The sequence below is a fragment of the Dermacentor albipictus genome, chromosome 8 (genome assembly GCF_038994185.2).
Source record: "Dermacentor albipictus isolate Rhodes 1998 colony chromosome 8, USDA_Dalb.pri_finalv2, whole genome shotgun sequence".
Taxonomy (NCBI): Eukaryota; Metazoa; Arthropoda; class Arachnida; order Ixodida; family Ixodidae; genus Dermacentor; species Dermacentor albipictus.
The window spans coordinates 77,406,103-77,428,868 of NC_091828.1; the positions used below are offsets into that span (position 1 = coordinate 77,406,103).

Below are 22,766 nucleotides of genomic sequence, written 5' to 3' on the forward strand. Positions count from 1 at the left end.
AAGGAGTTATTTTTTCGACACCTCTTCTTTAAGCGGCATGACAGCTTTATGTTGAAGCACTATCATAAAAATTAATAAGTATGAGCAAACATAGGTAACCTAAAGCCTCTAAGTTCTGGCAGCGCCCATCGTATGTCACGTGCACGCGCCGCAACATATCGGAGGCGATGTACAGCTTATACAGCCTCTTTCGAAGCGCCACATTGACTACTCTAGTGGCATTGCGGAAGCTCGCCAATAAAGAGGTAAAGAAATTTTCCTAATGAATGTTACAAATAAAATAATGGTAATGAACGTAGGCTAATATTTTGTTCATAAACTCATATAATAAGCCATATAATATGAGATCATATTGATTTTTTTCACCTTCTGGCCTAACCTACAGAGAAGACCGGGAATAATTGTTTTCGAATTTTGCTTTTGTCGTGCCGCAGCTGCCTGTATGTATCAATAAGAAAAATTGGAATATTTATTCACAGTTAGCGTAATGGTTTGGTTCATGGAAATGCCACCACCGTTTCACAATCTAACTTTACAGAAAGAGAATTTTTGCGTAGAGTAACAACGTAGTTTACGGGCGAGATGCTATTCAGTTACGCTGTAGGTTTTGCATGCACAATGCACATAAATGATTTTATGTGCATGTGATTTTATGTGAACATAAATGATTTTATGTGCAAAAAGAGAGACCAGAGCGAAAATTCCTCACTTATACCAGGAGGGGATCCGCTGCTACTGATGTCTGGTCCTGTTCAACAGACAAAATCATGAAAAAGCACTTCGCAGTTAGATTTATTGACGTACAATATAATTGTGCAATCGGTATAAAGAAAATTGGTTATCCTAGCACAAGCACTGCTATTCCACTCTATAAAAAACAATGTGTCCAAATTACTAAGCAAATCATAAATAATTATGCCTACTTGCCATTCAGACACCGTAGCAGCAGCGTAGCGGCACGTATATCTCCTTTGTGTTGAAGATAATAAACAGCGCATTATAGCAGTGCCTCTTGCAATATTCAAAATATTAATCGTTGTTGAATATATTACCTAAAATGTTCGTTGTGATATTTTCTGTATTTCTGCATTTGAACAAGTATGATACGTCGTCGTGTGAACCCAGTTCTCAGCATGAGACAATACTGAACAATTTAGCAAGATTTGCAATATTGTAACAGCATCAGTACATACAGAAATATCTACGGCATAATACCCCAAAATATTTGCAGGATTTGCGCGCGTAGTATAACCTGCCGTATTTTCCGCAAAGGGAGCTTTCTCTCTTGCAAAAGGGGGAAGTTACAGAATTTTACGGGGAGCAGGACAAACCTCGACCGTATAAGCAGCGTTCTTAAAAAGTTGCTCTGTCGATATAATAACACAGAAAAATCAATTAACAAAGAGAAGCGAGATATATTTCCAGGAAGACTGATACCAAACTTAAAACTCCATACGCATGTCTATTGTTCGACTCTCCTGCATACATATTTCTTTTTGAGAAAGTCTTAATGCGAAAATTGACTTGTGCTCATCGTAACATAAATTTCAAGTGAGCATGGAAGAGGAAGACGAAGTGATTCTTTGATAGAACGCTTGTGCTTTTGTCTCCGCTTTTTCGCTTTGTTTCCCTGCATTTCTGGGAGCTGCCGCTCCCTCCTTGCAGCAATGGATGAAGAAATCTCCGCGGACTTTCCTGGTGTGCAGCCGTCAGGTCGGCTAGCGTCCAGGAAACGTGGAAGTGCGTCAAGCGATACCGACAGCGAGGCCACTGAGATATGTTCGGACAGCTACGACTCGTCGGACGATGACTTCCAGGTCGTGATGAGTAGATCAGCGAAAAGAAGACTACTGCAGGCATCTTCGTCGCCAAGTGCTTCTACCGTGAAGAGTGCACCGCTGCGCTGGCCGCACACTGTGCTCTTTATGCCCGTGGACCCGGCGACCAATTTTCGGCTCCTCAACAGGCAGGTCCTCTCTTCCTTACTCGAGAGAATCGCACCAAATGAGATTAAAGACGTGCGAATAAACCCGCGGAAAAATGTCCTGGCAGTTGATGTGGTACATTGTAGTGCACTACAACACCTACGAAATATAACTGATATCGACAACGTAAAGGTGCGATCAATGATCCCTACAGGCGGCGATGGTACTGCGGGCGTCATTTATGACGTCGACGTTGCCATTCCTAATGACGACTTGCCAACGCTGATAAAGCCAACGACAGAAGGCAATTCCATTACAAGAATTTCCAGATTGGGAAACACACGCTGTGTGAAGATTATGTTTGAAGGAGACAGCCTTCCTTCCCACGTCAAAGTAGGACATGTCCGCCATCCAGTACGACCATTCGTACCGAAGCCCCTCCAGTGTTTCAAATGTTGCAAGATTGGCCACGTGAAGGGTGTCTGCGTGAACAGTGTAGTGTGCCCGCGGTGCTCTGAGTCCCATTCAGAAGACGCCTGCAGCACACATGTTCTAAAGTGCCCGAACTGCAGTGGTCCTCACAAGGCCTCATCAAAGGATTGCCCGCGGATGCGGAAGGAATTCGCGATTCTAAAACGCATGGTGCGCGACAATTCGACGCATCGAGAGGCTGCTACCGCTGTTCGGCGACGTCGGCATCGACACCGAAAACGTTCAAGAAATTCCGCAACTGAAGATAGGTACACGCCAGCTACAGTCAGAAGGGCTGCCGCATCTCCGCACTGCGCCACCAAGACAGATACAAGGAAAGCGAACAAAGAGGAGAGCCTCGCCCGTCCTGAAGAATGGCCTGAGCTACCGAGGGCACACCTCCCTGCTAAGATACCTCAAAACGCACCGGCTTGAACGGCTTCTGCCACTGTTGAAGCGACGCTGGCTGATGATCTCCAGGTCATCAACATTCTGCGGTCGCTCATGAGTGCCATTCGCGGTATACTTACCAACATGAAGTCTTCGTCTGCGCAAAGCGCACTACAGGTGCTGGACACTTTGAGTCCAGTACTTGCAGCTCTTGGTAAAAATCATGGCTCTCCAGAAGCCGTCGTTTCGTGACGAAGTCCGAAACGCGTCGATATTTCAGTGGAACGCCAGAGGACTGAAGTCGCGCATGTCGGACTTTCGACAGTTTGTGTTCACGAATAAGTTCCCAGTCATCGTCATCTGCGAGCCCCTATCAGATAACATCAAACTGTCCGGGTATGAATGTTTCATGTCCGCCACCCACGGAGAATGCAGCAAGATCATCTTATTCATGCGACGTGATCTTACGTATGTCCATCACCCAGTGTCGCCTGACCAAGAAAACCAATACGTCTGTCTGACAATGAGGAAAGGCAAGCTCACTTTCACATTAATTGGAGCCTACATATCGCCCTCAAGTCGGTTGGACTGCGAGAGATTACGGCGAATCACCAAAGCGACTCCGCAGCCTTTGGTGATTACTGGAGATTTTAATGCCCACCACCATCTCTGGGGAAGTTCTAAGATAAACTCGAGAGGCAGAAGATTAGTGTCATTTGCCTCCGAACAAGAACTATGCTTGTTAAATGATGGAAGCCCCACCTTTCTACGTGGAACTGCCTACTGTAGCTGCCTGGACCTGACCTTTGTTTCACGCTCCTTCACTAGAAAGGTCAGGTGGTTTCCGGATATTGAAACGCGGGGAAGTGACCACCTACCCACTTATCTTAGGGTTGAAGGGTTGACGGACTCCAGGTTAGCCGCCGTCATACAATGCATCGACTGGCTAATGTTCAAGTCAATTGTCGAAGACGGCTGTCGTGATGACTTGGCCACTAGCCTAGAGGACATCATAAAAGGTGCCCTAGAGGCTGCGAAACATTCACTTCCGAGAACGTCCACACGCACCGAATACGACATTGAGCTAGAGAAGCTTCGTGCAATTCGTCGTCGTGCAGAGCGAAGATACAGGCGCACGAAGTCTGTAAATGACTTGAGGTTGGCCAGAAGAACTCAAAAGAAAATTCAGCGTCGCATGGACAAACTTGCATCACAAAGATGGAAATCATTCTGCGAATCTTCGGATCCACGAAAACCATTGTCTCACATATGGAGAACTGTTCGTGGTCTCCGTGGAACCCCTCAGCAGCGCCACCCTTTTAAGTCTTTGGCCCTTCACCAACAATGCAGCGAGATTGACGTAGCGGAAGCTTTCTGCAGGAGGATTGCTGGCGAAACTAGTTGCGCTGGAACATCGACGCTCCGCCACTCACCGATTTCACGCGACTCCCGCATGGATAGTCCTTTCTCCATGGACGAGCTCGAAGCTGCACTGGCCTTGTGCAAGCGTTCATCTTCACCAGGCCCCGACGGTATAACCTACCGTGCCCTGTGTAATCTGGGTGATGAGGCTCGAAAAGTGCTACTGCTCCTATTCAACAGCTCCTGGCGGACAGGTACGGTTCCCCAAGAATGGAAGACCAGTCGCATAATTCCACTGCTCAAGCCTGGCAAGTCGCCTGTAGACATTGCATTATACCGACCAATTGCGCTTGCCAGTTGCATCGGAAAACTAATGGAGAGGATGGTTCTAGCACGGCTAGAATGGTACCTCGAACATTACCAGGTATACCCAGATGCAGTGGCCGGTTTCAGGCGGGGCCGTTCTTCCATAGACAACGTTATCGACTTGGTGACGTACGTCGAGCACCAGAAGTCCTGCAAAAGATTATCTGCTGCCCTGTTTCTGGATGTTAAAGGAGCGTACGATAACGTAACGCACGAAGCGATTTTGAACGCGTTAGAGGCAGTAGGACTTGGCGGCAAAGTATATATTTGGATACGTAGCTATCTACATACGAGATCCTTTTTCGTACTTACCGAGGATGGCCCGACCTCCCAGCATTACAGTAACCGTGGGGTGCCTCAGGGCGGAGTACTCAGCCCAACGCTCTTCAGTCTAACACTCATTGGACTCACCGACATCCTGCCAGGCATTGTTAGGCTCTCCATCTATGCCGACGACATTTGCATTTGGACGTCGGCTGTGACGCGACTGCCGCTTCGCGCGCGGCTTCAAAAGTCAGCTACTTTGACATCATCCTACCTTCGAGAACAAGGACTTCATATATCATACGAGAAGTGCGCAGCGGTGGCATTTACCAGGAAATCAATGTCGCCATACGTGATATCCGTCGACAGACACATGATCTCGTACAGCACGAGTCACAGATTTTTAGGGGTGGTCCTTGACAAAAATCTCTCCTGGACCCCTCATGTGAATTATGTGAAAAAACGCCTGACAGGAATTTGCCATATGTTTAAATTCCTTGCAGGAAAGACCTGGGGAGTGCCAATACACTCTATGCTGCAACTGTACAGGGTCCTCTTTATTGGATTCCTGCGATACAGCCTACCTGTCATGTCCAACACCTGCAGAACTAACCTGAACATAATCCAAAGCATCCAAGCCCAAGCACTCAAGATATGTCTCGGTCTACCGCGGAGTGCGTCAACGACTGAAGTTATTGCAGTGGCTCAAGATTTCACTATTAGAACGCACATTAGCATTGAAACAATGCGTGTGCACCTAAGACACTTCGCCCGGAACCCTACCCACCACCTAGCAAGTCTCCCAGTAGATAGGCCCCACACGACATTCCGTGCGACTGTCTTCGCGCACCGTGCCTCTTTCAGGTCAGGTTACACACCTGCGGCAAGGCCTTCTATTCCTCCATGGTGTATGCGCCGTACTCAAGTGAACCTTACAGTCCCAGGACTTCAGAAAAAGTCGGACTTGCCATCATCAGCGCTCAAGCAACTAACTTTATTTCTCTTGTACGAGAAATACAGCGACTGCACACACGTCTACACTGATGGATCAACTACATCAACCAGTTCCGGCGGCGCTGTAGTTATACCAGCAATGAGAATAACCAAGCGGTTCAAGACTTCCCATGTCACTACGTCTACAGCTGCAGAACTCGCGGCTCTCCGCGACGAGCTTCAAGTGATAAATACCGAAAGTCCTAGAAAATGGGCAGTCTTCTGCGATTCCAGGCCGGCGTTGCAATGTGTGCATTCATTTCTCCGACATGGAACTCACGATCAGCTCACGTGCGAAATCGCGGAACTTGTCCATCACTTAGGAGAAAAAGGCCATGATATCTCTTTTCAGTGGATACCAGGTCATTGCGGTATCATTGGTAATGAAGACGCCGATAAAGCAGCTCGGACGTCAAACCAAGAAGACCGCTGCGTCCCCATTCCGCTCTCAAGGACCGACGCCGCGAGACAACTTGGCATTCTGGCACGCACGATCTCCTTAGCAGAGTGGAATAATGTACATACAAGACGCACAAGACTGCACCGACTAAACCCATCACTTCAACTCAGACCTCCAGCCGGTGTGCACCGGCGTGAAGCGTCTCTTCTGTGTCGGTTATGGCTTGGAGTGGCCTTCACGAATGCCTACTCAGCACTAATTGGAATGGCTGATAGTCCTGCATGTGATGTTTGCGCATGCGAGGAGAACTTTGACCACATATTGTGCCATTGTCCTCAATTTCAAGCCCAAAGACAGTATTTGTCCAACACATTGAGGAAACTAGACGATCGTCCTCTAAGTCAACAGTCAATATTAGAGCACCGTCCCGAACGATCATCGGCTCAGAAGGCAGTGAAGGCACTTTTGTGTTTTCTCAGAACTTCTGGTTTGCTCGAGCGACTTTACCTGAAGTGCTGTCCGTACGCGTACCTACACCTTCTCTCTCCCTTCTTTCTCTTCCCCTTCTCCCTTCCCCCAGTGTAGGGTAGCCAACCAGACTATTGACTGGTTAACATCCCTGCCTTCCTGTATTCTTCTCTCTCTCTCTCTCTCTCTCTCTCTCTCTCAAGTGAGCATGAGTCACTGATAATAAACTGCAGCTCCTCGCTACATAGTAATCAATATGTCTCGTTCAACAGTTCCTTGGGCAGTGCTACATTCCGCTGGCTCACTTGTCGATGTTTATATTGGCATAAAGCCGAGAAGCATGACAGTGTAGTGACTGTTTATAGTAGGGTTGGTCTTCTATTCGGGTCTGTAGAAATAGTTGCAGTTATCAGCTGTCTCATCTTGTGTCTGACTTGTACCGGTGACCACAACGAACCGATTTTCCCCAACTTCCGCCAGGAGGCATCGTTGGATCGAACATTAGACGAGCAACCAACTCATGCTGACTGCGTGAGATATTGCCGACAACAGAGCCGGAACCGATAGTGGGCCAGCTCATCTCAGGTCCGATAAGAACGCTCGAGGAATTCACCTTTGTCGACGCTCGCCATGTCAAAAACGGGGGTTATAACTTGTTTCTTAATACAAAATAGTAGCTAATGAAAGAATTTATGTCGAAAGTGTGCCTGTGCATAGAAACACCCAGCACGGAAACAATGGTGTGATGGGGAACAGCAATGCCAGGGTTTTAATCTCGCAGATGGATAGCACGCACTAAGGTGGCTTGTTGGCTTTCGCAGTTCGATTTATTAACGCACGATATAATTGTGCAATCGGTATTCATGCTGACAATAGTAGCTACATAACAAGCTGCGGGCCTAGCACTACTGCGGTCGACTGCGGCTGCCAGTGTTGGCCTAGTGACTGTATCGGTGGCTCTCATTGGAGGTGTCAGTAAAGGTGCTATTAAGAAGTGTTTGTCACTCGCAGTGACAAGCTGCTGTTGACACTGTCCATGCACAACGAATGGAGCTCATGCAAAGATGTTTGCTTTGTACTGCAGGAAGCCTTCCGAGAGTGTATGCAGGGAGACCCAAACTGGGGGCGAAGCCCACACACTGCACACAGACGCGCACGCCCGTCCCACGTGTCACGAATTGTCATACATGGCAGGTCCGACGGGCACGTTTCGTGCGACAGATGGCGCACAAAACCACGCCATTCCTTCGATGCTTGGTTAGTTGTTCCTCTATGCGCAACAGTAGTATGCTGAGTGTACCGTCATGGCGGGATGCATAAGGCTGCTGTGGCAGTGGCCATCAAAAGCAAAGAGATGGCATCGCAGCAGCCGTATGATTTGATTTGTTTACCTTTTCTGGCACCCGACAACAATGGGTCAACGGCGTTTGCAGGAGTGGTCAGAATGAATGGACCGCAGAAAAAAACAGCTTGCTTCATATTTCGGCAGTAAATGAGCGCGTTTGAAATCTAACCGCGTCGCTCTTTGCATCCCCACAACTTCGAATACTTGGCTCCGCTAGAGTCAAATTGAAAATGGCTTGTTGCAACCACGGTGCCAGCGATTTCTAGCTGCAGAAAGTTGCCAGCCCTAATTACCAATGAAGATGACCACAATTGTGACGGCAATGACATGTTTGGGACTAGCAGACGAGTTTTTCAAGTGACAATTCGTTTCGTGGTACTCAATGTCACCGGTCAGTAAACGAGATTGCGCACCCGGTCAGTTGCCTTTGCCCTATGGTGTGGCGTTCAGCTTGCTACACTCACTGGTGTTTGGATTGAAGTTATGTCTCACTTTAATTTATTGGCTATTACACACGGATTAGACACAAAGCGTAAAAGTAAAAAACAAAGACAAATTTTGGTCAGTGTTCTTTTGAGCTGGAGCAGCAATGACACACTTATAAGTTTGTGTTAACGTTGCTAAAACAACTAAGACGGCTTTCGAACAACAATTATCTACATGCGTCTGTAGCTCTTTTCGCAAGACGAATATATGGACAGATAGATCCAATTATTAATGAACGGTTGTGAGTTAGTATGTAAATCTACCAGGCAGTTTTCCCCTCTCAGCATTGTGTAATTTATGTTTGCATCATTTTTGTTCCCTTTTTAATGCTTTCGGAAGTATGCAGGCTGTTTCCGTGGTATGCCTGCCTGCTGCAATAAAGGACTGGTTTTATTGGACATATTGATGAGATGACGCATGGAACATTATGCACGCATCTGGAAATTTTGCAAATCTCACACAACACACTTTAGGGCCTATAAGAAATTTAAGAAATGCTTACTCTTTTCTAATTGAGGGTAAATGTAAACACGAAATACCTACCGCCAAACTAGCTTGGTCAGAGTAGAGAACTGGAGGGGCGCAGAGGCTCTGTCAGGCATATTGCCTTTACCTCTGCCCCCTACACAGAGAGAATCCGTGAAACAAACAATAAAGAAAAATAAATACAACGATTTCTGGCAACGGCCTCACAACGAACCGCGGCTCTGGTAAAGAGCGTTTTCTTAATAGCCTTCTCATAACCCTATCGCAACTACTGGTATGTACAATCGACCTGACAACAAGGTGATCTAGCTACCAATGGCCACTCACAGGCCATTGTAACGGGAAGAAAGATGTCGAAAAAGTCGTCAGTTCTTTGAGAGCTGCAAAATCTTTAGCGGAGTGACGAAAGCTTCGCGCAATAATAAGCATCCATGTGCATTCTACTTGTTTATAGAAGATAGGTGACTTTACCTCCAGTTGAGCTACTGACATTTTCGGCCGATGTTGCTGAAACGAAATGCAACGTACATTATCACACGGAAACTTACAGAATGCGCATTCTTATCGTAAATGTCCAATTTCTCAACAATAGAAAAACTCGCATAATATATTTTTATAGAATCATACACCTAGCAACTACTAGCTGAGATAAACAGGGTGGGCAGCTAATTTTAGCCACAGCTTAAAAATGTGCCGATGCACTCTAAGACGGCGCGATGAAATGGTTGTTGCATGTGTGAGTAACACTATTTTTTGCACACTGCCTATTTTTACCATTAGTCAAGATTAATGAACCAACTTCTGAAACAACAAAGTTAGGGAAATATTTCAAGTACAAAGTTGTAGTGCTCTTTTCAAAACTTCTAAATAATCAGTTCCTAAATTTATATTGAGTATTAGTTTTTTGTTTCGCTTACTGCAGATGACATCGAAATACAAAAATACCACGTGACATGTCCGCTTTCGCGCAGTGATTGCAGTGCTCCTAAACGTTAGTTCTATAAACGAAAATAGCATTTAGCAGGGCATGCTGCCGCGACTGGGCAGCGCGACCCAGGCGTTGACTGTGATAGACAACGCCAACCGTTACCGCTAGCTCTGCGATAATGATTGCCATTGTAAGTCGCAAAGCCAACACCTCCGTCACTACCCTCTCGTGGCTCACACCCTGCTAAATTATACGTTTGTTTCTTCGTGGAACAAAGAATTCATAAATTCTTCAGAATTTATTAATTGTCGCGGAGCTTCTGCACATGTGATACCGCGCCGAAAGTCCGCCAGCGTTTGACAAAGTGCTTTTGGTGCCTCGGAAGAGACGCTGAATCGCCGCAGCTTCCGCGTGCAATGTTTAAGAGCTTAAAAATGTGCCGATGCACTCTAAGACGACGCGATGAAATGGTTGTTGTATGTGTAACACTATTTTTTGCACGCTGCCTAATTTTACAATTAGTCAAGAATAATGAACCAAATTCTGAAACAAAGAAGTTAGCGAAAAGTTGTAGGGCTGTTTTCAAAACTTCCAAATTATCGGTTCCTAACTTTCTATTAGGTTTTAGTGTTTTTTCGCTTACTGCAGACGACAGCGAAATACAAAAATACTACGTGACATCACCGCTTTCGTGCAGTGATTGCAGCGCTCCTAAACGTTATTTATATAAACGAAAATAGCATTTAGCAGGGCATGCTGTTGCGACAGGGAAGCGACGCAGGCGTTGCCTGCGCAATTGACAACGGCAACCGTTCTCGCTTGCTCTGCGATAACGCTTGCCGTTGTCAGTCGCACAGCCAACATCTCCGTCACTGCCCTGTGGTTGCACACAGCCTGCTAAATTATGCGTTTCTTTCTTCGCTGAATACAGAATTCATAAATCCTTTACGATTGCGCTATGCTCGCTGACAACCTTTTGCGGCTATGAAGGGAAAACTACGGGGGTGGAGCTTTTGCACGTGTGTAACCACGCCGAGTAGTACACCGGCGTCTGACACTGCTTTAGCTGCCTTGATACGGATGCTGAATCGGCGCAGCTTCCGCGTGCGACGGTTTCGCATTTGCCCAGACGCAGAAAGGAAAAGCTGCAAAATAAGTAAGGATTTGCATTCAGGGTTGTGTTTCGTCATATTTAAATGTTGCCAATAAGGTGGTTATGTGTTCTCTTCCCCAGCTTAAGCTAACATGGAAGAAAATGCAGGACTGTTTTTCACAACCGCTCTTACTTCTGCGCAATATGGTTCTGTAGCTTTCTCTTCATAGCCACAGGAAATTGTCCGTCAGTGCCGTAAAATTACGTGGGTACCAAAACTGATGTTATATTTAACTTCTCTTCGACCACATTGAAATGTGAACAGAATGCATTCATCCATCGCAAAGAAATATTTGGATGCTTAAGCTCATTTTAGGTGTATATCAATTTGTTTCAAGAATGTGAACTTAGATTTGATGCAATTACATCCCCTAAGGCTCATGTGATTCTCCAAACTTCAATATCTCTTTCTCAGAAACTTGCATCTATGCCCACTCAACCTAAAAGCTCCTACATGGTGCACCGATTTGACGCTGCTTGTTAGAGTACCACTCGCGAAGCGCAGTTGTCAGAGTTTTGCATATAACTTTGACTTTTACCACACATATAGAATAAAAAGAGAAAATGGAATATATAGGCTTTCCAGCAACGTTTGGAAACGCAAGCAGCAAAGTATGCAAGAAATCAAGAAACTCCAACGCACCAGAAATACAGGCCAACGCGAAAAGGAACGTAGTTATCATTGCTTGCTTCTCACAAGTAGAAAATTTGCTTGACCGATGCTCTGGAGATTTCCGTCGGCTTTTGTATGTAGGCAACTGGTATTTTGTGGCTTTCTTTTGTTGCATAGACGAATGGTGAGCCGATGGTTGAGTGCTATCGTGAACTTCAATCTTTTTTAATTTTGTTCTTCAGATGGTACATTGGATGTGTCACTACTGTCGTAACCGATGAAGAGATATGTTATTGATATGATATGCGATGAGATATGATATGCTATTGTGGCAGCAAAAAACACGGAAGATCCGCCGCTAACAAAAAGTTTGCGTTCAATAATTGACATTATGGCTACAACTGCTAGAATTTTTGACATCCTGTTAACCTTAGCGCTGCCCAAGTTGTGGTATACGTCATAGGTCCTTGAAATCTTAGAGACATGTGAAAACCAGGTATAAAAACGTTGACGTTATTCCTCGCGACTCACTCAAATGGTCAGTCATGGCATTAGCGTCTAAGGCCAGTGCACTGACGATGACATTTCCAATACACTTTTGTGAAACTTATAGGGGGGGGAAGGAGAAATGGGCTGCCAGAAGAAGCTTATGCGTATACCTTAATTGTCGTTGCTCCGTCAACTGCTGGGCCACGTTGAATGGCATCAGTGTTTAAGTGGAGTAGACACGCAATCCAGTAATGTAGGATGTCAAGAGGGTCAAAACATGCTAACAGCGTTGAGTGCAACGAGTTATTTTTCCCACACCTCTTCTTTAAGCAGCACGACAGCTTTATGTTGAAGCACCATAATAAAAATGATTAAGTACGAGCAAGCATAAGTAACCTAAAGCCTCTATGTTCTGGCAGCGCCCATCGTATGCCACGTGCACTCGCCGCAACACCTCGGAGGCGATGTACAGCTTGTACAGCATCTTTCGAAGTGCCGGTTTGACTACTATAGTGGTGTAGCGGAAGCTGGCCAACAAAGACGTAAATAAAGTTTTCTGATAAAACGTCACAAATAAAATAATAGTAATGAACGTAGGCTAATATTTTGTTTATAAACTCGTATGTTATAACATATATTATGAGATCATATTGATTTTTTTAACCTTCTGGCTTAACCTACAGAGAATACGGGGAATAATTGCTTTCAAATTTTACTTTTGTACTACCGCATCTCCCTGTACATATCAATTAGAAATATTGGAGCTTTTATTCACACGTAGCGCAATGGTTTGGTTCAGGGAAATTCCACCACCGTCTCACAAGCGAACCTTACAGAAAGCGAATTTTCGCGTAGAGTAACAACGTAGTTTGCGTGCGAGATGCTAATCAGTTACGCTGTAGGTTTTGCATGCATATTGCGCATAAATGATTTTATGTATTCGCCATGATTTCCGTGTGCTCCATAACAGTGGGAAAGGGAGCGCAATGACAGACAAGAGTATAATTGTATTTTTGCTGTCCGTGTCTGTCAGTCGACGGCGAAATCCGTAGAAGCATGCCCATCCATGGCCTCAAAGATTACCCTATTGGCGAGGCCAAATACCGTCACGCCCAGCTGTCGGAGTCACCAATTCTTGCCCTGTCGTACCCTAAAATTATTGTGCCCTCAGCTTACAAACTTACAAGGTAGGCAAATAGCATACAGTTGGCGACAAAGTAGAGTGGATTTAATTTATCAGGGTGAGGGCGAAAAGAATTTGCTCATTTAAACCAGTGGCCATTACAGTGGCAATGTACAGGTTATAATGCAGGCGATTAAATTGAAACTGCATGTGTGGACAGACAATGATAACATATTGGTAAAACTTCACAATGGCTTACGAACCGGAGCGCATCTGGCGGTGGTGGTGGTGGTAACAACTTTATTAACAATCCGGCAAATTCGTGGCCTGGGCCTAGGCCGCCCCCGAGGAGGTCCGGAGATCCTGTCTCCTCGCCGCCTCACGGGCTTGCTGGATAGCCCATAGTTGATTTTCGAGGTTTGAGCTGCGCAACGCGGCCGTCCATCGCGCCGCAGCTTCATCTGAGGAAGCTGCATTTTCTTCGCATATAACGTCAAATTCCCAGAGAATGTGTCTAAGAGTTGCGTCAGCCCTGCTGCATAGCATGCAGTTATCATCTGAGTAGACGTCCGGATATATCCTCCTGAGATGGACGGGGTTGGGGAAGGTCTTTGTTTGTAGCTGCCGCCAGTCTACCGCTTGGGCCCTGTCGAGTTTGGGGTTAGGGGGTGGATAAACCCGCCTGGAGTTTCGATAAAATTTTGTAATATCACAGTATCTGGTCATTCTGTCCCTCTCTGTCCATGCCTCCGTTGGATTTCCAACCCCAAGAGAGGATCCTTCCTCGCGGGCGCGGAACGTGAGACCTCGCGCTACGCGGTGGACCTCCTCGTTGAGGCTGGGTACGGGGGTGTCGGGGAACGTGTGAGCCGGGAACCATATAATGTGTCGTTCCTCCGTCTCCTCGGAGGTGACATAGTTCGCGTTGGCTTTGAGTATAGCCTCAGCCTTCGGCGAAATTCTGCCTTGTGCATAGTTTCTGACCGCCGTCTGCGAGTCACCAATTACGTATCTACAACTGGGGTTAACGATGGCTAGGGCTATAGCCACCTCTTCCGCTACCTCGGGGTTTTTTACACGTATGCTACAACAACTGACCAATTGTTTCTCGGTATTGAGGATGGCCACTGCAAAAGCACGTCGATCCTCGTATTCTGCCGCGTCTACGAACAGCGCTTCCTTGTCCCTGATAAAAATTTTTTTGACTCAATATGTGAAAATATCCAGAATAGAAAGGATACCGTTTTATCTGGCTTCTTTAGACATTGTAGGTGCGTATGACAACGTTTATCCTAATATTTTGTGGGATATTTTGGAAAGGGAAGGCTCAGACGACTATTGCACACAGTGTTTGAGAGATATTTAGCAAGAAAATATTGTTTGCGTTGGATGGGAAAGAATGAGAAGCGAGGAAAAGTTTATATCAACAAGGAACTGAGACAGGGGTGCTCTTTCTCCGAGCTGCTGTTTATGATGTACATGATAGGGATGGAAAGGGCGCCAGAAGGAAGCAATATCGGGTTTAATCTCTCATTCATACGACCATGTGTGTACAATAGTACACAGCAGCTTCCAGATTTGTGTTATGTCGACGGAATTGTGTTGCAAGCTAAGATATTCAACATCTGGCTAACATCTGTAAAGAGGAAGGTGATCATTTAGTGCTGAAATTTAGCTTTAAGAAACCAAGTTTCATGGTATTCAATGAAAACAGTGAAGAGACGGCATCAATATAGGGCCAGGAAATACGCCGGGTAAAAATATACAAATACCTGGGAATATGGATAAACACGGGCAATTCATATAAGGAGACACAGGAAGAAACAGCAAAGGGGTAGAGAAATGCGGCCATAATATAACACAGGGTGCTACAGAGATACCATAGGTAGGAAGTGATCCGCGGGGTATGTGGAAAGGTGTGATGGCTCCGGGGCTTACATTTGCAAATGCCGTTGTTTACTGGAGGTAAGGAGCACGATGAGGACTAGATTGCAACCAGAAGTAAGTGGGACGCCTGACGTTGGGCACTTATGGGAAGACCACAAATGCAGCTGTGCATGGTGTTATCGACTGGACAAGTTTTGAAGTGTGCGGAGCTCAAACTAAACTTCATTTTGAAGAACGACTGATTAATATGGAAGAAAGTAGATGGCTTCAGATGTCTTCAGACCTTTCTACCAGAAAAACATTGAATAACAGTGGAGGAAAAGAACTAGAAAGCTTACCCGCAAGTTTGCGACCGGTGTAGCAAGTAACGTGGAAACATAGAAACTCAAACCCAAAGTCAGAGAGGCTGATACAATCTTGTGCGGAGCGGGAATAGAAAACAAACCTCCTAATGGAAACTGCCTAAGATTAAAATATGAAAACAGGAAATAAACATTTTATGATAATTCAAACGAAATCTTTCTACTTTTCGAAGTAAGATCAAGATGCCTAAACGCGTAGGCAATATATGCTAGGTACAACGAGGAACAAAAAGCGTGTGCCTGCTGTAGTAGAGCTAGGGAAACGATGGAATGTGTTTTATTAGAATGTGAAGATATCTGCCAAGCAGTCGGTTTAAGCTCCTCTGGCCTCATTGAAGCCCTTTGGCTCAGCTATAGCTGGGGAATTGTAAACAAGCGAGCAGTAAAACTTAGTAATGAGTGACTGGAAATTTTGTGGGCATAAAAGTAGGGAAATCACTAACAAGAAAGGTGTACAAAAACAAAGTTCCGCAATAGCGGTAATGAAAATGTGATGCTGGAAATTCTGAGGTTTCTATTTTTTTTAAATTTAGGTAGGACGCTAGGAAAAATTATAAGAGTTTGGTGGGGCAACCCACCACCCAATTTCAAAGGTACGCTCATGGCATCCATCCATCCAGTCATTCTCTCGTTCGCCCTAGACGCTCCCAAAATGAAAATCAATCTAGAAAACGCCTCAAGGTTGTCCATTAGCCTCTTTTGTCGAAACCGCTTAGGACTAAGCGACAGTCCTTTACACAGTCATTTGCTAGAAAGAAGCCTGTTTCTAGAAAACAATGCATTCAGTTGCAGATGCATCGGTCAGTCTGGACCACTGCCGTGTAATACGTAAATGGCGTAAACCGCGCACCGATGGTAATGTTCAATCGAAGGAATAGAGTTCGTCAATAGCGTCATTCTGTTTGACTTTATCACGTCTTCTACGCTCGGTATGACGATTTCCTTGACATTTCTCAACTTGAATTTCTTTTTCTTTGCATTTTCGTTAGAAGCGTTTTTCTTTTGCTAGTTGCGGATTTTTCTCCATTTGTCCTGTCGGCTTCAGAAGACCGAGCAGGTGCTCTCGACTCTTCACATACTGGCTGTTTAGAAGCGAACAGCATTTACTGAAGCGCTCAGTTTTGTCTTTAGCAAGCTGGAGCACGTTCTTCGCCTTCTGGCTCGACTGTCCGTTTGCATACGATGCGGCAAAATTGGTAGCAACCGTGAAAAGTAGGATGTTCATTGTCGAGCTGGCAGGGAGCTGGCCCTTTCTTTACACCAATGTGTTACTTGATCTGGGCACCGCATGGGGCATGACCATGCTGATATTCAATGCGATAATGCACTCTGGATTTGAAGTCACGTAATTTTATACTAAGGGAAACTTTTATTGGCAATAGAACCCCAAGCTACACAACCGAAACGACTCCTTGGTCTCAAGCGTAACTTTACTGTTTGCTCTACTGAATATTATCATCATCATCATCATCAGCCTGGTTACGCCCACTGCAGGGCAAAGGCATCTGCCATACTTCTCCAACTACGCCGGTCATGTACTAATTGTGGTCATGTTGTCCCTGCAAACTTCTTAATCTCATCCGCCTACCTAACTTTCTGCCGCCCCCTGCTACGCTTCCCTTCCCTTGGAATCCAGTCCGTAACTCTTAATGACCATCGGTTTTCTTCCATCCTCTTTACATATCCTGTCCCTGCCCATTTCTTTTTCTTGGTTTCAAATAAGATGTCATTAACTCGCGTTTGTTCCCTCACCCAATCTGCTCTTTTCTTATCCGTTAACGTCACACCTATCATTCTTCTTTCCATAGCTCGTTGCGTCGTCCTCAATTTTAGTAGAACCCTTTTCGTAAGCCTCCAGGTTACTGGCCCGTACGTGAGTACTGGTAAGACAAAGCTGTTATACACTTTTTTCTTGAGGGATAATGGCAACCTGCTGTTCATCATCTGAGAATGCCTGCCAAACGCACCCCAGCCCATTCTTATTCTTCTGATTATTTCAGTCTCGTGATCCAGATCCGCGGTCACTACCTGTCCTAAGTAAATGTATTTCCTTATTACTTCCAGTGCCTCGCTACCTACCTATTACGAGACTGTTAATCATTACTTTGGTTTTCGGCTGATTAATTTTTAGACCAACCCTTCTGCGTAGCTTCTCCAGGTCAGTGAGCATACATTGCACTTGGTCCTCTGAGTTACTAAACAAGGCAATATCATCAGCGAATCGTAAGGTACTCAGGTATTCTCCATTAACCCTTATCCCAAATTCGTCCCAATCCAGGTCTCTGAATGCGTCCTATAAACACGCTGTGAATAGCATTCGAGAGATTGTATCTCCCTGCCTGACGCCTTTCTTTATTGGGATTTTGTTGCTTTCTCTATGGAGGACTACGGTGGCTGTGGAGCAGCTATAGATATCTTTCAGTATTTTTACATACCGCTCGTCTACACCCTGATTCCGTACTGCTTTCATGACTGCTGAGTATTCCACTGAATCAAACGGTTTCTCGTAATCAATGAAAGCTATATATAGGGGTTGGTTATATTCCGCACATTTCTCGATCACCTGATTGATAGTGTGAATGTGGTCTAATGTTGAGTAGCCTTTACGGAATCATGCCTAGTCCTTTGGTTGACAGAAGCCTAAGGTGTTCCTGATTCTATTTTCCATTACCATAATAAATGCTTTGTAGGCAACGGACAGTAAGCTGATCGGTCTATAAATTGTAGGCATCCCCTTTCTTATAGATTAGGATTATGTTAGCGTTCTTCCAATATTCCGGTATGCTTGAACTCATGAGGCCTTGCGTATACAGGGTGGCCATTTTTTCTAGAACAATCTGCCCACCATCCTTCAACAAATATGCTGTTACCTGATCCTCCCCAGCTGTCTTCCCCCTTTGCATAGCTCCCAAGGCTTTCTTTACTTCTTCCGGCGTTACTTGTGGAATTTCAAATTCCTCTAGACCATAATTTGTTCCATTATCGCCGTGGGTTCCACTGGTACTGTATAGATCTCTATAGAACTCCTCAGCCACTTGAACGATCTCATCCATATTAGTAATGATATTGCCGGCTTTGTGTCTTAACGCATACACCTGATTCTTGCCTAAGTTTGATTTCTTCTTCACTGCTTTTAGGCTTCCTCCATACGTGAGCGCATGTTCAATTCTATCCATATTATACTTCCTTATGTCAGCTGTTTTACGCTTGTTGATTAACTTCGAAAGTTCTGCCAGTTGTATTCTTGCTGTAGAGTTAGAGGCTTTCATACATTGGCATTCCTTGATCATATGTTTCGTTTCTTTCGATAGCTTACTGGTATCCTGTCTAACGGAGTGACCACCGACTTCTATTGCACACTCCCTAATGATGTCCATAAGATTGTCATTCATTGTTTCAACACTAAGGTCCTCTTCCTGAGGTAAATCCCAATACCTGTTGTATAGCTTGATCCGGAATTCTTCTACTTTCCTTCTTACCGCTAACTCATTGATTGGCTTCTTGTGTACCAGTTTCTTCCGTTCCCTCCTCAAGTCTAGGCTAATTCGAGTTCTTACCATCCTATGGTTACTGCTGCGCACCTTGCCCAGCATGTCCACATCTTTTATGATGCCAGGGTTGGTGCAGAGTATGAGGTCTATTTCATTCCTAGTCTCGCCATTCGGGCTCCTCCACGTCCACTTTCGGCTAACCCGCTTGCGGAAGAAGGTATTCATTATCCGCATATTATTCTGTTCTGCCAACTCTGCTAATAACTCTCCCCTGCTCTTCCTAGAGCCTATGCCATGTTTCCCCACTGACTTGTCTACAGCCTGCTTCTTGCCTACCCTGGCATTGAAGTCGCCTATCACTATAGGATATTTTGTTTTAGCTGTACCCATCGCCGATTCCACGTCTTCATAGGAGCTTTCGACTTCCTGGTCATCATGACTGGATGTAGGGGCGTAGACCTGTACGAGTTTCAATTTGTACCTCTTATTTCCAAGACCTGCCATCCTCTCGTTAAAGCTGTAGAATTCCTGTATGTTACCAGCTATATCCTTATTAATAAGGATACCGACTCCTAGTTCTCGTCTGTCCGCTAAGCCCCGGTAGCACAGGACGTGCCCGGTTTTTAGCACATTATATGCTTCTTTCTGCTACCTAACTTCACTGAGCCCTGGTATATACCATCTACTGCCCTCTAATTCCTCCAATAGTACTGCTAGACTTGTCTCACTAGATACCATTCTAGCGTGAAACGTTGCCAGGTTCAGCTTCCAATACCCGCCATGGTTTCTCAGTGGCTATGGTGTTGGGCTGCTGAGCACGAGGTCGCGGGGTCGAATCGCGGTCACGGCGGCCGCATTTCGATGGGGGCGAAATGCGAAAACACCCGGGTGCTTAGATTTAGGTGCACGTTAAAGAACCCCAGGTGGTCGAAATTTCCGGAGTCCAAAACTGCGGCGTGCCTCATAATCAGAAAGTTGTTTCGGCACGTAAAACCCCATAATTTTTTTAAGATTCCAATCGTGGCCTGTTGGCCTGTCCGGAAACAGGGATTCTTAGCACCCTCTGCTGCGTCGCAGGTCTAACCACCGCCTTGCTAAGTTGCTTCGCAGCTGCAGTGGACTGAGGGCCGTGGTAAGATATATAGATACCATATAGATAACAATAGATAGATACTCAATATAGATACCAGTAAAATTATTAATTTAGAAAACACCCTTGTAAACACTCATAAATCTTGTTTTTTAGTTTTTATCTTTACTTTCTGGTCCTACCAACATTTTTGGTGTGGTTCTCCGCAACAGATTAAAATAGCGTATATCTTGTGTTCCCGTACATCTAACTCTGAGGCTTGTCCAGTTCGTCCATAGAGGAGGAATTATGGAGATATCTGCAAGCAGTGGTTGCCTCATCGCTAGAATCGACTTCCTTGCTCTCCGTGTGCCGGAGAAGGCAAAGCCACCCAGTATTGTTCGCAGTCGCTGCTTACTGCTCCGTTAGCTCACCGTTCCCGGTAAGCTAAGCTAAGTAAGCTAAGTTATCGCTTACCGGTAGCTCACCGGTAAGCGATAAAACACACCCATTTCAAGCGCTGCAACACATTATCAGCTGCTTTGCAATGATAGGCGCATGACTACTATTTGCGCAACGAGGCACTCTTAGTTCGAAAGACCCCCAGCGATATCTTTGGCTACTCATACATAGAAATTAGGAATGTCTGTTTCCGCAATATTTAAATAGGCAGCATTTGGAAAAAAAAGACCAGAAATCAAAAAAGCCCTGTTCCACTTTGCCCGAAGAATAACGATCTCACCATATGCACCTCCAGCGAACGCGAGAACTGCACATCTAGATTAAAACTTCTTTCTTGGTGAGTTGGTGCATACTTCATTAGACAAATATAACAGCGCTAACACGTGCAACCACAAAGGAACAAGCATGAAACACAAGTGCTGACTGTCAACTAAATTTTATTGGCGGAAGACTGACACCTTATATAAGGCAAACGGCAGAGGGGAAGTGGAAAAGAGCGATAGACTCAGAAAACCACCCACCGATGAATGGAAGTGCAGGCAATGAACAGAAACAGAAACAGGAAAAGCAAAACGGAAAATGGCATGAGATATACTAAAAGACAACAAATTCAGTGTTCCGTCACTTTTAAAAATTCTAATTCTGCAGCAAATAGTGATATTGAGGGGATGCTTACACATTTGCTGCCATATTTATTTACGTGGAATGCTTCCAAACTGACGTGCGCCTTCTTGTCAGTATTCTTACCGAAAATCTTTGTCTCTGCCAACCGAGCCTCGCATCTTGTGCATTTAATCACGTGCGCGAAAGAATGTCCGCACTCGCCCTATAAATCACCTAAATTTCGGGCGTGGTCTCCAAAGCGCTGATTGATGCAGCAGCCAAAGGTTTGGCCGACGTAAATGATTCCACACTTCAAGGGAATAGCACAGACAACTCATGTGGAATACTTGACGAACGGCTTGTCGTGTTTTTTTTTGACACCCTCTCTTCTTTAGAGCTGCCAATGCGTGCGAACAACTGTGCCAGCTTGTTAGGTGCAGTAAAATCAACGGACACCCCGTGCCTAGTGCTCACTTCCTTGCGGTTCTGTGAAGACTTGAGCAGGTACAGCGCAACCAAAGGCTGGTCGGTCTTCCGACGGTCATCTTTGTTCTTTGTGTTCCTAGGTTTAGCTTTTGAAGGAGGGTCTCAGAAACAGCAATCAAGGCCAACAAGGGGAACCGCGCCGCCAGAAGTCGGCTGGCCTGAATCTCAAAACCTTTCTTCATTAGGTGCGGGCACGACTTTTGAAGAGAAGATTCCAAACAGTGCGACGCTATAGCTCTTTTCGCAGTTTTTGAATGCGCCGACTCATATGCAACAAATCTTTTTTTGTTCGAGCGAAGCAGACACAGCAAACCGACCCTTTAAACAAGGTCTAATTAGGCCTAAAAACTGTAGAACAGCTGCGTCTGGTAGTTCACGGGTAAAACTGAGCCCAAGTCCATATTTGTCAAATGTGTTTAAAACTTCACCTTCTTTATAGAAGCAGTGAAGGCCGTCTGCATTTATAAAAAGCACTAAAAATTTCTTAACGCACCTGAAAACCTTAAACGGAACCCCCTAAAAACGACCTTTCTAAAAGGTTATCCGCTTTTGAAATATGTCACAAAGTATTGTGGCCATACAGGACTCAATGCAGACACGGTTGAGCTGCGAAAAAGGCAGGTTGCGAAAAACAATAAAAGTAGCTATGAGGTAAAAACTACAATAAACAGATAAACTTATCTAATTGTAAGCCTATTGAGTTCTGGAAAGACACGTCGCCGTTTGCTTCACTCAATTCTTTAACAGGCATCTAAAGCTGATCTGGAGGCACAGAATAAGACAAGTCTTGTACATCTACAGAGAAACCAAAGCCAATGTTATCTGTGCTCTCAAATAGGAGGAGGATAAGAAGCAAAAACATTTACTGACAAGAAAAGAAAGGACAAACAGGTGTCTTTCGGCATTTTCGGGGATACGCCCTTGGTCCGGGGCTCCATCGGCCCTTACAGTCCCGCTGGCCCGCCCCACAAATTGCTGCTGGTTACGAGGGTCCGAACTAGTTAGCGCGGCCTCCCGCTGGTCGGGTGTGGGGTTGGGTATTTCCGTGGCTGTCTTCATTTTGGGGCACACTCATGGGGTGTGACATAGGGAGGCGTAGTCATTGCAAAGGGGACATTTCTATGAGTACAGTGTAGGGTGTATT

At 45.3% G+C, this 22,766-nt stretch overlaps 1 protein-coding gene and 1 long non-coding RNA gene across 9 annotated transcripts in view; one reads left to right on the forward strand and one right to left on the reverse strand.

Annotated features, from left to right (window-relative positions):
• LOC135896028 (uncharacterized) overlaps positions 1-11,767 on the reverse strand; it is a 28,439-nt gene extending 16,672 nt beyond the window's left edge. For 2 of the 8 annotated variants that reach the window (XM_065424339.1, XM_070523622.1), the window contains exons 1-3: positions 11,681-11,767; positions 9,428-9,463; positions 710-748 (exon numbers count right to left, since the gene is read on the reverse strand). In XM_065424339.1, coding sequence (XP_065280411.1) covers positions 710-748; positions 9,428-9,463; positions 11,681-11,720 — 115 coding nt within the window. In that variant the 5' untranslated portion in view covers positions 11,721-11,767. Of the gene's footprint in view, positions 1-709; positions 749-4,826; positions 5,233-9,427; positions 9,464-11,680 lie in introns of those variants that run through there. The other 6 variants (XM_065424367.1, XM_065424359.2, XM_070523623.1 and 3 more) reach the window with 5 other exon arrangements.
• Positions 1-22,766, forward strand: part of LOC139048821 (uncharacterized) — a 244,821-nt gene that overhangs the window by 130,511 nt on the left and 91,544 nt on the right. The gene's annotated exons all lie outside the window — the stretch shown is intronic.